Here is a 15,725-nt window from a genome sequence, read left to right as displayed (position 1 = left end):
ATAATGTGACATTCAACAGGAAATTCTGACTCATCACATCATGTGGTTCATTTCCATCTTCTTCAGCTGCGACAAACCCACGTCTACAGTTAACAGAGTAGGGTAACCTATTTCCCAACATGTAGAGATCGTCACCCACATTGTGGGATTTGGATGGGATTCTGCGGGACCCAACAGAGCCACATTTAAGCATTTTCTACTCCTGCTAGCTGCTCTCCATCCTTCAGCTGCCTTGCACATGTAGCATCCACTCCTCCCTGAAGAGAATTGCCCATCAAAGGCACTAGGATGTTCACAAGTCAGTAAGAGGGCAGTAATGAAACATTACAATAGTGGAATTAGAGATCCCTCTTCAAGGTGGTTAGGCCCAACATGTGTGTGTTTTCCTTTTTCTTTATCTGTCTGAAAATCTGTATTATTTAAACTAAATCAAAACCTAATCTCAACTTTTCAGTGCCAGCAGCCTAGGACATAATGAGAAACTCTACAACAACAAACCGGCACATGTGATGGGCAGGAAGCAAAAAATTTGTTGTAAGGAAATAAATGTGAGTTTCAAGATTCTAAAGGTCTATTATAAATAATGGTAAATAAAGAGTGTTAATCATGACAAAATTCCTTAACTGTGTCCATGTAAAGACGTGAGGGGAAAAAAGTGAGTGTCTATCCCTAAAAGCTGAATCACCAGAATCACTTGTTCTAAAGAGCAGCCCTTGCAGATAAAAGGAAAATAATGCAATGAAATCATACAAGTGAAAGAAGCACATCTGGAGGAAGTGTGTATAGTTGTGGAAGTATTAACTCAGTTTTAGGTTTCTTCAGGAACTGAGTGTAATCAGAACAAATGGAAGCAGTGCCCAATTTTATAACTTCAAAATTATCTGGATTTGGCTAACACTTTTATTCAGGAAGTCCCATTTGCCCAGAGTGCTGAACACAGAGAGAAGAGATGCAATGTGTTCCATCAGTGCTAATAAGTTCAAAAGAAGGATAGAGTTTGCACACCAATTTATGCCAATCAGTGAGAGTTTAGTGTACATCTGGGGTGTATGAGGGACAGGACCACAGCACCTACATCTCTTTCTTAAAACAAAAAAATTCAATAAAAATACTTGCGTTGCAGGAGGTGAAAGTACTCTGGCTTCTCAGTGGTGAGGGCAGCTATCACCAACACCATAGCATCATAGTCATCGGTCTTCTTATATGCTGATAGCGCTGCACAGAAGCGGCTGTAACTGTTTTTGTCCAAAGCATTTTTCAGATCATTGAGATATGTAGCCCTGACTAGCTCATGATGGTCCTGTCTGAGAGAGTGTGATGCCTCTTCAGGGTCCTCCTTAGGGATATGGGTGTGATTGTCTCCTGAGAGAGAACATACATTATCAACGCTTTGGGAAGCACAAAATAGCATTTTTAAGGGAGACATATAATTTGGATTCTTGTACCCTGCCTGCATATTCTAGGAATCTGTTAAATCAATGGAAAATTAGCAAAAGCTACAACAGCCACAATGTGTGAGATCAGTACTAAAACAATGCCTTGTGTTTTCCCTTAGGCAGAAAGTAGCAATCTTCCAAATAGCTGTGCTAATAAACAGTGCTGGCATGCCAAGGAAGCAAGAAAAAAAGCTTAATTCATTTAACAAGCATAGGATTTATCCTCAGCCAGGAAACAAAGTGAGAAAAAAATAACATTTGCCAAATAGGAAATCATCATCAAAAGGGAATAATTATTTCAAAATTTTAAAAAACACAGCACCATATGCAATAGAGAGTACAAACCTGATCAAGGTCAAAGCAGCTAACACCATTCTTTTAACCACATAATGAAGTGTATTTTGTTGCAGTCCAAAGGAGTGCTCTTTGATTGACAGGCCATTGTGCTGTCTACAGAAATAAAGCTGTGGTTTTTATTTCAGCACAATGCCAATTGACAGTTTCAAGTTCTGAAGTGGCCACAGGTTGACAAATAACTTTTAAAAACTTTTTTTTTTAAACTGCAGAACAAAAATTGAAATGATCTTTGAAAAGGAAGGGACCCAACTCAGTTTCCTGAAGCGGGAGGGCGTGGAAAGAAGTGAATGTGGCTACAGAGCATGGTGGGAATTTTGTAATCAGTATCTTTTTACATCACTGCATATCCTGGAATCATCTGACACCCTCCCTCATAAGGAAACATTCTATTTAGGGGGTAACCTAGATAATAGAGAAATGTAGTAACTCTTTTTTTTAATACTGGGGACACGTGTATGAAAACTGGAGTTGTTTATTAATGGTTCTTCTATTCCAACTGCTTGTTTCCCCCAAAGCCTCGGAGCCATCAAACATTCCTATAATGTCACAGAGATCTATGAACTCAAGTGAGACTTAATCAGCAGGAGATAACCATATCATGAAAACAATGATCCTGTTCTCATACAAATGTCCCTAAAAATACAGGAGAGAAGGAAATAGGAACCAAGAAAACTAGAATTGCTTCATAAATTAAATTCTTTTAAAGCTTTCCAAGAAATGTCAGCTGCTCTTTGCAGGACGATGATTACAAAGTCTTGAACTATTCTTTACTCTTTAAAATGCTGTACAATGTTAACATTTAACAGGTATAGTCACTGATTACTGCTAAGGACCACGTTCAGAGGGCAGTTAAAAAGGAGTTTAGCTTGTATGAGCTAAGCTTACAAGTAGCAATAGGAAGAGTTACCCTATTCATTTCTCCAAGAAATTCCCAGCTGATTTCAGGAATAGCACTTTAATCAGATCTACACTGAGCCACTGATGATCAGAGATAAATGTTGCAGAAAATAAGGCCAGAGGGATAGATGCAAAAAACACGACGCAACTACATTAATACATTTACTAATCTGCATTTCTGAAAAATATAAGCCTAACTTTTTGCTCTAGGCACATGCTGTGACGCTGAGGCCCATTTGTGGTTAGTACTCCGCGTCAGCAGGTCTGGTCAGGCCTGATGTACTCATCACACCTAGCACACTGTTGTTATAATCTGTATCTAAAAGGTGGCATGTTAGATATCATTGGAAAACTAACAACTCACTGATCATTAAAATTCTTGTCTGATGATGCACAGGGTATGTATGAAAAGTTATGAATAGGTGCTAGAATTATATTCTTAAAAGGTGTTTGGCAAGCAATGCATAAGCACAGTCTGCTTCAGACAAAGAAAGGTGGATTTATCTCAACATATGTATAAGCAATAAACTGAGCCATCCAACTAACAAGGGGAGGAGACTGCTAAAATGCAAGTTGTTCTTTTCCTGCACACCAGTGGGGGAGAAAGAGCATGGAGCTTCTTTCACCATCAGACTCCAATTTACCTTCCTCACAGCCTGAATAAACTTTACTTTGAGGTATAGCCTTCAAAATAATCTATTTTAAAGGTTTACTGGTCTATAAAGATAGGGGTGGGGAACTGAACCAACTGATTGTATACAATATTATTATATTATAAAAGTTTATAGAGTGAGGTCTTCTAAAAACTAATGACACTGATGATTAATGTCATCATGAAACATCTGTATTAACACTATAGGAGGAAATATTGATACTTAAATGATATTATGCTTTAAAGCCTGTGACAAAACAGGGAGAAACAGGTTCCCTTCCAGACAGGAAAAAAGGTATCTACCTATCTTCTATCTAAATTAAGCATGGTGCAATCAAAACAATGGAAGCCCTATTTCCATGCAGGGGAATGGGAAGCCCACAAGAAGGGAAGAACAGCATGAGGTTATCCTGTCTCTTGAAACAAGGTAACTGAACTTTGGAAGATAGAAGAGAAGGTTACTCCGTGTAGTAACGGAGGTTCTTCTTACTGTGGGTGCTCTATTTTAGGTGAATCTACGTGCCTGCACTTGTAATCAGAGGTTTTCAGTAGCAGCACCAGATTGAGGTCCCATAACGGAATGGGGGCTCATATTACAGGGTAAAGGTTGTGAAGAGCCTTGAGAAAGTGTTTAGTGGTTGGGTGGGAGAAGATGGAGAACCTGTCCTCTTTATGGTGGAATGGCGTGATTGCCTCTCACAGAAAGGCCCGATCTGTTAAGTTCCAGTATATAGTCCAGTACCACTGGTAAAGTGGAGAAAGTTGCCATAATTTGTCTAGTTCGGTACCATGTATTGAATCCCTTCCATTTGTGTGGGTAAGCATGTTGAATAATAGGTGGTCTGCTGTTTAAGAGAATGTCCCTTACCTCCTCTGAACAGGTCATTTCACTGTCTTGGAGCCATGGAACAGCCCTGCCTTCAGGTGGAGCCTTACCGGTGTGAGTGTTGAATGTTGTTTATTTGAAGACTTAGAGCCACTGTCTTTAGTGCCTCTTCTCAAGTCGATGCTTTGAGTAAGCAATCATCCAAATAGTAGAATATTATGGACCCCTTGTTGGCAGAGGTGGGCAGTCACTACCATAAGAACTTTTGAAAATAACCATGGAGCAGTGGATAATCTGACAGGAAGTACTTTGTACTGGTAATTATCTTTTCCCAGAACAAATCTGAGACACCTCCTGTGTGAAGGATGTATCATTAGGTGGAAATATATGTCCTGGAGGTCAAGGGCCAAGAACCAGCCCCCTTGTTCTAGTGCCGGAATTATCGTTGCTAGCGTGACCATCCTGAATTGTAGGGTCGTCACAAACTTGTTGAATCTTAAATCGAGAATGGGCCTCTATCCTCAAGTTGTTTTCTGGGTTAGAAAATAATGGGAGTAGAAACCCTTCCCTCTGTGTTGTGTTGGTATGGGTTCTACTGCGCCCAGCTGTATAAGATGGCTTAATTCCTGTTGTAGCAGATGTTTGTAAGAAGGGTCCCTGAAGAGGGATGGGGAGGGAGGGTGGATGAGGGGGATGGAGGTAAATTGGACGGAATAACCAGTCTCAATGATTTCTAGTACCCATTTGGTTGACGTGATGATCTGCCAAGCTGGGTGGAATGGGATCAGTCAGTCTCCAAATGGATGAGTAGTTGTGGATGGTTCCAACACTTAAAAATTTGGGAGGTATCTTGGGTCCTCGACCAAACCCTCAACCCCTGTTGTTTGGAGAGAGGTTGTTGAGACATAGAGGGCTCAGAAGGGAGTGGTCTCCGCCTCTGTGGGCCATACTGACTCTGAAGTTGGGAGTAGGGCGCGAATCTTGTTCTTTGCGCTGGGTAATACTTCTCTTGTTTTTAATTTTGGGAAGGTATATAAATGCCCGAGGATCTGAGGGTTCCCCAGGAGTGAAGTGACTCATTTGTCTTGGATGCAAACAGCTTCGGGACCTCGAATGGAAAATCCTCGATGGCATATAGTACCATTTTGGGGAACCCAGTGAGGTGGTGCCAGGAAGCTTGTTGCATTATCATGGATGTGGCAATGGAACGTGCCGCCGTGTCTGCCGAGTCCAGTGAGGCCTCTAAGGCAGTTCGAGCAAGAAGGTGGCCTTCTGAGATGGTTACTTCGAATTGCTCTTTTTTGTCCTTGGGTAGAAAAATAAATTCAGATATTTTTGAATAATTAGTGTAAATATATTTGGCCATCAATGCTTCAGAATTGGTAATCCCAAATTGTAGGGTTGCTGACGAGTAGGCTTTATGTCCAAAAAGTCTAAGCTCTTCCAGTCCATCATACGGGGTGGTTCTGGAGTGATGTTGTCTGCCCCTTTGTTTCACAGCCTCTGCCACCAAAAGTGGCATCTCTGCAAGCGGCATGGAAACTTTTTAAAGACACCATAACAGAGGCTCAACTTAAATTTATACCCCAAATTTAAAAACATAGTAAGAGAAACAAAAGAGAGTCACTGTGGCTAAACAAAAAAGAAGAATTCCTTGAGGGGGTCAACAAGCATGTGGACAGGGGGGATCCAGTGGATATAGTGTACTTAGATTTTCAGAAAGCCTTTGACAAGGTCCCTCACCAAAGGCTCTTAAGCAAAGTAAGCTGTCATGGGATAAGAGGGAAGGTCCTCTCATGGATTGGTAACTGGCTAAAAGATAGGAAACAAAGGGAAAGAATAAATGGTCAGTTTTTAGAATGTAGAGAGGTAAATAGTGGTGTCCCCCATGGGTCTGTACTGGGACCAGTCCTATTCAACATATTCATAAATGATCTGGAAAAAGGAGTAAACAGTAAGGTGGCAAAATTTGCAGATGATACAAAACTACTCAAGATAGCTAAGTCACAGGCAGTCTGCAAAGAGCTACAAAAGGGTCTCTCAAAACTGGGTGACCAGGCAACAAAACAGCAGATGAAATTCAATGTTGATAAACGCAAAGTAATGCTCACTGGAAAACATAATCCCAACGATATATATATATATATATATAAAATGATGGGGTCTAAATTAGCTGTTACCACTCAAGAAAGATCTTGGAGTCATTGTGGATAGTTCTCTGAAAACATCCGCTCAATGTGCAGTGGCAGTCAAAAAAGGGAACAGAATGTTGGGAATCATTAAGAAAGGGATAGATAATAAGACAAAAAATATCATATTGCTTCCATATAAATCCACGATATGCCCACATCTTGAATACTGTGTGCCGATGTTGTTGCCCCCTCCCAAAAAAGATATATTGGAATTAGAATAGGTTCAGAAAAGGCCAGCAAAAATTATTAGGGGTATTAATGGCTTCCGTTTGAGGAGAGAGAAATAAGACTGGGACTTTTCGACTTGAAAAAGAGATGACTAAGGGGGGATATGATAGAGGTCTATAAAATCATGACTGATATGGAGAAAGTAAATAAAGAAGTATTATTTACTCCTTCTCATAACACAAGAACTATGAAATTAATAGGGAGCAGGTTTAAAAACAAACAGAAGGAAGTATTTCTTCACAGAACGCACAGTCAACCTGTGGAAGTCTTTGCCAGGGGATGTTGTGAAGACCAAGACTATAACAGGGTTCAAAAAAGAACAAGATAAATTCTTGGAGGACAGGTCCATCAGTCGCTATTAGTCAGGCTGGGCAGGGATGGTGTCCTAGCCTCTGTTTGCCAGAAGCTGGGAATGGGAGACGGGGATAGGTCACTTGATGACTACCTGTTCTGTTCATTCCCTCTGGGGCACCCGGCATTGACAACTGTCGGAAGACAGGATACTGGGCTAGATGGACCTTTGGTCTGACCCAGTATGGCCGTTCTTATGTTCTTAAGGCTGCACTGGTAGAAATGGCATGGGTAGTGGCATCCATGGGTGCCTGTACCAGCCTTGTTCCTTAAAGACTGGTACAGGTCCTGGATGATATTTATCGTGTTCTGGTAGACCTGGTCTAGTAGCTGCATGGATAGGCAAGGAATGATGGGAGGAGTAGATTTCACCTTCATCCTCATCACTAGATAAAGGAGGAGCTGATCTGGGTGGTGTAGTAAGATGGCTCGGTACCGAGGAGTGGAGATTCTGGTTGCAAGGAGACCAGAAGATCTTTGTGGTGGAGAAACAGTTGCAGTACTAACAGCACTGATACCAGAGAAAATGTTGTTGGTGGTACCGATGCCTTTCGTGCGCTACGTACTGCAGAGCAGAAGGTGGTACCATCGTCTGTAGTGTTGTCAAGATGCTTGGTGTTGCATGTTTGAACAGCTCTGATGGTACTGAGGTCAGGAGTGTAGGTCTCCTCTTACTGCCTTTTTCTGAGCCAGCCTGCCTAGGTTCTTTTATTTGTGAGATACCCATGGTATCGGATGGTTCCACGACCTCAGAGGTGAAGGTCTCTGTGCGGTCGGTATCGATGGGAACTATCAAGTCAGGGAACACCGCTTTTTGGCAGATTCTCGAGGAGGGGAAGTCAAAACTCGCTTCTTTGCCGCCTTCTTGGCAGAATGCTCCTTCCCCGGAGAGTGTGGAGAAGACCCTCTGTCAGATGCGACCGTAGGAAACCATTGCCCTGGAGGGGTCTGTGATCCTAGATTGGATGTGTAGCGTAAAACTTCTCCATCACAAGAAGTTTTAGCTCTAAGTCTCTCACTTTCCTGGCACAGGGTTTCAAGTTGTGGCAGTGGGCGCACTTTTGAAGTGTGTCTCGCCAAGGCAGCAGACACACTGTGAGTGCCCATCAGAGACGGGGAGTGAGGAACCGCAAGTGAGGCAATGTTTAAAACCCGGGAAGCTGGGCATGCCCCTCAAAGTATGGTTTCTCCCATGATGGAGGGTACCCATGCTACACCAAGGGGTGTCCTAACAACTGAAACTTAAATTCCTACGATAAGAAAAAAAGGTGGGTTTTTAAAAAGAAAACAAACAGGGAAGGGTAAGTAATGATGAACTAACTACTAATATTAACTAACTACTAATAACTAACCAACTAATATTGTAAAGTTAAAACCAGAGAAAGCTAAAGCACAGAAGTGCTGCTAAGTACGCCATCAAACCGAGGGCAGTAGAGAAGGAACTGAGCGGAGTTGGTCGCACAGCACTATGTAACTGACTTAGGCAGCGCAAGATGGGGACAGTGCTTGTGAGACCCAACCAGGCACTGCTGCTAAAAATCTCCGATTACAAGTGCAGAGGTGCAGATTCACCTTAAGTGGAGCACCCACAGGGACACTCCTTGAAGCAGCCGCCATCTTTGGCACCCATCACTAGACAGACAAGGTAACAAAGCTCTTGCAAGCTGAGAAAGATGGGTCCTTCAACCAAGGGGCGGGAGGGGTTCTGAAGTCTCTGAAAACTGAATATAGGTGAGAAATCTGCTTAGGCAATGATCCTTCACCTAGGAAGACAAGGGAAGCCAGAACTTTGTACTTCTGTGAAAGGTCCTGTCTGAGGGAAAGTCAGCCATGGCTGGGAAGAAGGAAGATCGTTGAGAGAAACCATCTTGAACAAAGTCTGTACCTCGTTAGATTAAGTTTTAGACTTTTAGAGGTGTGTTTTCACTTTTACTTGCTTGTAACCATCTCTACTTTTATTCCTTTTAATTGGCACCACTTACTATCTCCATAAATGTGTTTTATTTTTACTATAAACCAACTCAGTGCTGTGTTTGAAGGAAAGGGTGTATTTACCCCAGTTAAGTTAATAAGTTGTGATCTGCTTTTGTCTCTTTAAGAAACAAAATAACCTTATTATTTATCTGAACTGTCCAGCAGAGGGCTGGACATTGTAGAGCACACAGTTTTGGGAAAATCAGGGACTGGGAGCACACAGACACTCAGCGTGTGAGCTGCATGCTTGTTGCTGACTGTGAGCGTCTCAGGCTGGGAGCTACTGTACCAAGGCACTGTGAGGCCCTCAGGGTTACAGAGTAAAGGGTGACAACCTCTCACTGGTCTGGAGTGCACCCTGAACCCCATGGACACACATATTTACAAATAAAATACCACTACCAAAATATGAATACCCCTCAGCCTTTCCTTCCTAACCTTCATCACCTGGATCCATCAGCCCTCACAGAAAGAGTGCTGATCACAACACATCATTCGTGTTGTTCTAGCCAGACCTTCAGCCACCCGCTGGCCAGGCTGTCAGTGGCACCTTCCTAACCAGCTTCATTTAACCCACCCCTCCTAAATTGCTCTCTTCTTGAAAGCCTGGAAAAACAGATGGGCTGCTGAGTGGCTGGAAGGTTAACGGTTCCTGTGCTCAGATCACGTTTCCCACCCTGGAGGAAATCAGGTGCAAAGACACACTCTTAACTCAAACTTCTGACTTTAGGTGGTTATACCGGCACATACACTTAATTGAAATCACGTGCTTGGTGTTTCATTTTATACAACACTAGCATATTTTAGAGGCCTCAAAATCCATTTCCACTCGACACAACTTATTGTTTGCTTGTATTGCCAAAGTACTTAAGATCCCCAATCATGCACGAGGCCCCCTTGCGCTAGGTGCTGTACAAACCGAACAAAAAGATGGCCTCTCCCCCAGACAGCTTACATTCTAACTGTAAGACAAGAAATCACAGATGGATATTGACAGACAACACGGGAGCGCAAGAAAATAATCAAACAGGGAATCTGCATTGCTATTTCTTTATGGAAAGCGTACCTGTTCTATTCAGCCCAGAGGTCAGGTGGGATCCTCCCTTGTTCAGGTGTAGCTGGGAGTTTAGCTGACTGGATGAACCCTCTGAGAATGCTGTTTTCTGCAGACACTGCTTTTCCCCTATTAAATTAAATTAAACTAGTCAGTGAACAGTGAACTTCTGAGGGCTGGGGAGCTTGGAAGATACGTGGAAAGCTGTTCATAGAACGATCAGAAACCTGGAATTTCCTAGTACCTCTCTCCTCAACTACTGCACCTGGAAACCACCAGGTGCATTTTTTTGGTGAAGAGAGAACCAGGAGGATGAATATCAACCCTCCCACCCCCATGATCCCCTCCTTCTGCAGTCACAAAGCTTTCCTGGGTTTCAGGATGGCGTAGTCAAACCCTGTGTATTTTATCTAACTGTAATGAAAAACATCACACACACAGCAGGCATTGCCTTATTTGCAGTGTCTCACACTAAGAAGAACAAAGCCCCTCCAGATTGGCAGGATTTGTGTTTCAGCCTCCAGGTTAATTAACTTTCTGTTTAAAAAAAAAGTTAACAACACACACACGCTCTAACTTCCACCTTCTATATCTCATGGAGGGATACAGCTTACACAGTCCTGGAAATCAGTTGATGCAGATTTATTACCAGTGCTTTTGAGCTGATGGAAAACATCTATTAAAGCACTCAGCTATATGTGCCTCACCTGCCTTCTTGGCCAACACCTCTCTCTCCTCCCGCAGGAGGCTGTGCTCAGGTTTGTAGCCACAGCCCACTCCAGTCAGACTACAGCATGCTTCATCAAACTGCTTTTTATGCTGAGGTCGAACAAACTGGTAAAATTCTTTCATTAAAGAAAGAGGAAAGAAGTTAACACATGCAGTTTATACATCCCAACACACACAAAATTCCACAGACACCTGATGCTGGCAGGACTTGCAGTTCAGACACCAGGTAAAATTTTCAATCTGATTTAGGAGCCTAAAAGAAAAGGTGGGTGAGGTTAACATTTTTTATTGGACCAACTTCTGTTGGCGAGAGAGACAAGCTTTGGAGCCATACGAAGCACCTAATTTCCATTCTCAAAAGTGACTGAGGCACTTAAGAGACCAAATCCATTTACTCTCAATGAAATGCAGGCTCTTTCATGCCTAAGTCACTTTTGAAAATGGGACTTTGGTGCTTTTGAAAATTTTATCCTATGTCACAGTTGCACATATTTATAAAATGATATGGACTCACTGAAAAAACTCTGTTACTGCAGCTATTACTACTAAGTGCTTATATAGTACTTCTCACTTCTTGAGCTCAAAACACTTTACAAAAAGGTGAAGAAACTATGGCTTGGTCTACACTACAGAGTTAGGTCGACGTAAGGCAGCTACACCACAATGCTGCTTCTATCAAAGTAAGTGGCCAGCTACATAGACATGAAGTGAGCTGTAGCTCACAAAAGCTTATGCTCAGATAAATTTCTTAGTCTCTAAGGTGCCACAAGTACTCCTTTTCTTTTTACATAGACATAGTAAATCCACCTCCATGAGAGGCATAGTGCTTATGTCAACGTACCTAGGGCGACAGTGTCCGTGTTAGCCAAGGGGGCTGACAGTTGGAGCCCTCCCCATCCCACCCCCGGAGCTGACAGGCCGAGCTGTCAGCAGGGCACAGGCTTAGAGCTGTTACTGCCTCCTGGTGACAGATTGCGGAGGGAGAGCCCAAGCCTAGCTGCTGCCCAGATTTGGGCTCTTCTCCCCCTCTCAGTCCCTCAACAGGAAGAGGCAGCAGGGACAGGGGGCTCGGGCTGTCCTCCCTCCCTCACTCCCAATTCCTCAAGAAGAGACAACAACAGGGCTCGCAGCTGTCAGCCCCAGCAATGGGGCTCACAGCAAGAGCTCTGCCTCCTGACGCCCAGGCTGACAGCCCAGAGCCCAGCGGCTACCTCCTGGAGAAGGACTGGGGGGGAAAGGATCCCCCTGCAGGCTGACAGCAGGACCCAGAGCAGAAATGTGAAACAACAGCCGTGAAACTGACAAGAATGTCAATTTCACTGCTGGTAAGCTCCCTGGGATCACAACTGGGGCTGCCAGCACGGGGGCGGGGGGCTAACAGCTGTGAGCCCACACCAGGCTGACTGCTTGGGCTGTTGGGGTAGTGGTCGCAGCTGTGATCTCCGTGCCTACAACTGAGGCTGTCAGCTTCTGGGCTGCTGGGTTCCAGCTGTCAGTGTCCCACAATGCCCCACTTCAGTCAGTGTAAACTCTCCTGGTGAGGATGTGCACTGCTGACATAAGGAGCAAGTACAGACATGAACTATTGTTTTAATTACTGCTGTGACTGTATGTCGACTTAATTTTATATAGTGTACAAGCCCTAAGGCAGAGAGAATGGTTAAGTCACATGCCCATGATCATACAGCAAGTCATCAGCAGACCGGGGAATAAAACCCAGGTTTCCCCACTCATAGTCCTGTGCCCTCAATTGCTTCCCTGACTAATCATGATGTTAGAAAAGTAAAAACACAGGCTGGAGACTCCCTTAGACCAGTCATCTGTTCCCCTATTTCCCCTATTTCTGATTTAAAAAACAGTGAAGTGTGGGGGACATGAATGAACTATTAGTTAGGAAATCAAAAGTTGAAAAACCTGAGATTTACTGTAACACTGACTATTCTTATTGTGCTTGAAAAGGTTATTGTGTTTTGGAGAAAAGCAAGTGTAAGTGACAGCAACAGAGTCAGAATCAGCTGATAAGTGTTTTGGATTTAAAAGAATATTTTGTCTAAAGGAAAAAGAACCACAAAAACAAATAACTCGCTAGAGCACATGAGGAAGATATGAACATCATCAACTCAAATGTAAAGCACTGGAATTTAAAAAAATTCCACAGAAGACCTCTATTGCGTCTTCCCAGAGCAGATTCTGCCTCTCACCATCATCTCAGTCACACATTCCTTCAAAACCACTAATTCTTGCTTTCAATTGACTTAAAATAGTAACTTCTCTTATTCACAGCAATGGCTAAGAAATCAAAGTTTCACAATGCTTAAAAATACATTGATACCAACTCTCATTCTGAGACATTAACAACAATCCAGGGCATGTTCTAGAACAATACAACATAATTTCTCATGGGCTGCCAGGACTCATGGGCTTCAGCCTTGTGCTATGCTGCACGTGTATTATGATGCTATTATAATGTATGACATATTAAAAACAAATGCCAGTACAGGATTGATAGGTATTCAGCAGTGAGCCATGCTGGTCAGCTCACCAGCCTTCCTTTCCAGCTCCCTTTCCACAGTAGCTGCCCATATCATTTACCCACTACCCAACCAGCCAGTCCCCTCCCATTCCTGTTTTAAAAGCTGTTAAATAAGATCAGTAAAAAAATATGGAAATTCTAACACGAAAAACTTCAGCGTAGAATTAAGGTAGCTCAGGTCCACTTCCTATCAACACAATCATCAAAAATCAAGAAAATCATCTGTTAAACCAAAATTACTATCCATGCTAACCTCATAGTGACATGCTTTACACATCCCAATCACCATCATTACCCAACAAGACAGTCTCCACAGCTCTAATGTCACTTTCAATTCTAACATCAAACCACCCCAATGCACACAATCAATTTCTCACAATCACACAGTCTTAGTCCCACCATAGATCTGGATTAAGATAATATTTCCTATCGATATCAAAGTCTATACATGTATTAGCTGTGCATGAAAAGCATAAATTCCCTAACAATGTAAACTGTTGGTTTTATTTCATGTAACCAGAAGGCCTGTTTTAATATATAAGCTAACTTGTAATGGCTAGGTGGACTAATGTTTGTACAGCGCTTTGAAAATGTAAAGCCCTATAAAAATGCTAAGAATTATTAATGAATTTTTCTGCATTGTATTTCACATAGAAGTGCTTGCTTTGGGACAAGATCCCAAGAAAAATACCTGTGTCCCATAGGATACATTCAGGGAGACCACCATACCTCGCAGCAGGATATGCTTTTTCTGGTCCTCCATGAAAAGAGAGCTCATTTGTGATAACATGGCTTTGAAGTCATCAGTCCTCTTGTATTGCTGCAGAGCCTTTGAGAAGAGATCATAGTGTAACTGGCTCAGGGCTTGCTTTACTGTTGCAATGAACAATGTGGCCCTGGTCTTCTTTGGCTCAGCAGGGTCTGCTACTTTGTCAGCTTGCTGCAAAGAGGACACCAAAGTTTTTCGGTAAATGGGATGCATTGGAGAGATTAATTGAAATGGGAAGAAGTAAACCCAGGAACTTTGTTTCAACATACAGCACCTCAAGTAGATGCAGAACGGTCATCATCAATAAAGTTGACATGAGTTAACTACCCAGCACAGAACATAATGCAGTGCTTCTTAGTGACTAACATCCTGTTAACTCCATTATAAGCAATGGTAGTTGCTCAGAAACATGCATTACTAATGCACCATCTCCTGATAAACAAGTTTCAGTGCTGCAGAAGGGAACACAAACCCAGTTGTGTCCGTCTGCTGGAAATTCACAGCTCCCTGGGAGAATTTAGCCATCCTCTGTGTGTGCAAAGTATGGGTTCCGTGAAACAGATGGAACTTAGCTCATCTTGGTTACTTTAGGATGCTCACACACACACACACACGCAAGCAAGGCAATGAGATGAATCTAGCATTGTAAAACTTATTTTCTCAATCACGAAAAGCAGGGAATTTGAAAAATGTCCCAAACCAGCCATCTAAAAACAGTTATTTTGGAAGAGGAAGTTCTCCCAAAGGCCCCCCACTGAAAACTGGGATGATCCTTCCCTGCCTGTCCCGTGCTTCTCTACCGGATGGGATATCATTGCTGGTAGGGTTTAATGCAAGGATAGGCAAACTACGGCCCGTGAGCCAAATCTGACCTCAAGCTCCCACTGGGTAGTGAGGTCTGGGGCTTGCCCTCCTCTGGCGCTCCAGCCAAGGAGCGGGGTCTGGGGCTGCTCCATGCGGCTCCCAGAAGCAGTGGTACGGCCCCCCTCCGGCTCCTACACGTAGGGGCAGCCAGGGCACTCTGCTCTGCACATTGCCCCCACCCCAAGAGCCGCCTCCACAGCTCCCATTGGCTGGGAACCGCATCCAATGGGAGCTGCAGGGGCAGCGCCTGCGGACGGGGCAGCATGCAGAGCCGCTTGGCTGCACCTCCGTGTAGGAGCCAGAGAAGGGACATGCTGCTGCTTCTGGGAGCCACTTGAGATAAGCGCCATCTGGAGCTTGCATCTCTGAGCCTGCCTCTGCACCCAAACCCCCAGCCCCAGCCCTGATCCCCCTCCCTCCCAGCCCCTCGATCCCAGCCCAGAGCACCCTCCTACACCTCATCCCCAGCCCCGACACCCCCAACTGGAACCCTCACTCCCCCCCGCACCCCATCCCCCTCCACATCCTGAACTCCTCATTTCTGGCCCCACCCCTGAGCCCTCACCCCGCCCCCCTCGTTCCCGCCCCCGCACTCCAACCCCAATTTTGTGAGCATTCATGGCCCGCCATACAATTTCTATTCCCAGATGTGGCCCTCAGGCCAAAAAGTTTGCCCACCCCTGGTTTAATGCTTGGCCATTGTAACTCCAGAATGGAAGCAGGAATTTCAGGAGACAGGCTTGTACAGCGGAACACAGTAGGGATTTTCCTAAGGATATAACTTATATTTCTGTTGGCAGTCCCCTAGTTATTCTATGACAGCAGCTGTATTAATTGGGTCTGAATCATAGTGTGCTCATAAA

The 15,725-nt window shown here is 43.7% G+C and overlaps 1 protein-coding gene across 8 annotated transcripts in view; it reads right to left on the bottom strand.

The window, feature by feature from the left end:
* Nucleotides 1–15,725, bottom strand: part of RTEL1 (regulator of telomere elongation helicase 1) — a 120,027-nt gene that overhangs the window by 9,009 nt on the left and 95,293 nt on the right. For all 8 annotated transcript variants that reach the window (XM_073308887.2, XM_073308894.2, XM_073308886.2 and 5 more), the window contains 4 exons: nt 13,959–14,169; nt 10,675–10,812; nt 9,980–10,096; nt 1,117–1,362 (listed from right to left, as the gene is read on the bottom strand). In XM_073308887.2, the coding sequence (XP_073164988.1) occupies nt 1,117–1,362; nt 9,980–10,096; nt 10,675–10,812; nt 13,959–14,169 (712 nt within the window). The remainder of the gene's footprint in view (nt 1–1,116; nt 1,363–9,979; nt 10,097–10,674; nt 10,813–13,958; nt 14,170–15,725) is intronic.

This window comes from Lepidochelys kempii, chromosome 13 (assembly GCF_965140285.1).
Source record: "Lepidochelys kempii isolate rLepKem1 chromosome 13, rLepKem1.hap1, whole genome shotgun sequence".
Lineage (NCBI taxonomy): Eukaryota > Metazoa > Chordata > Testudines > Cheloniidae > Lepidochelys > Lepidochelys kempii.
This window is presented reverse-complemented; position numbering and strand designations above follow the sequence as displayed.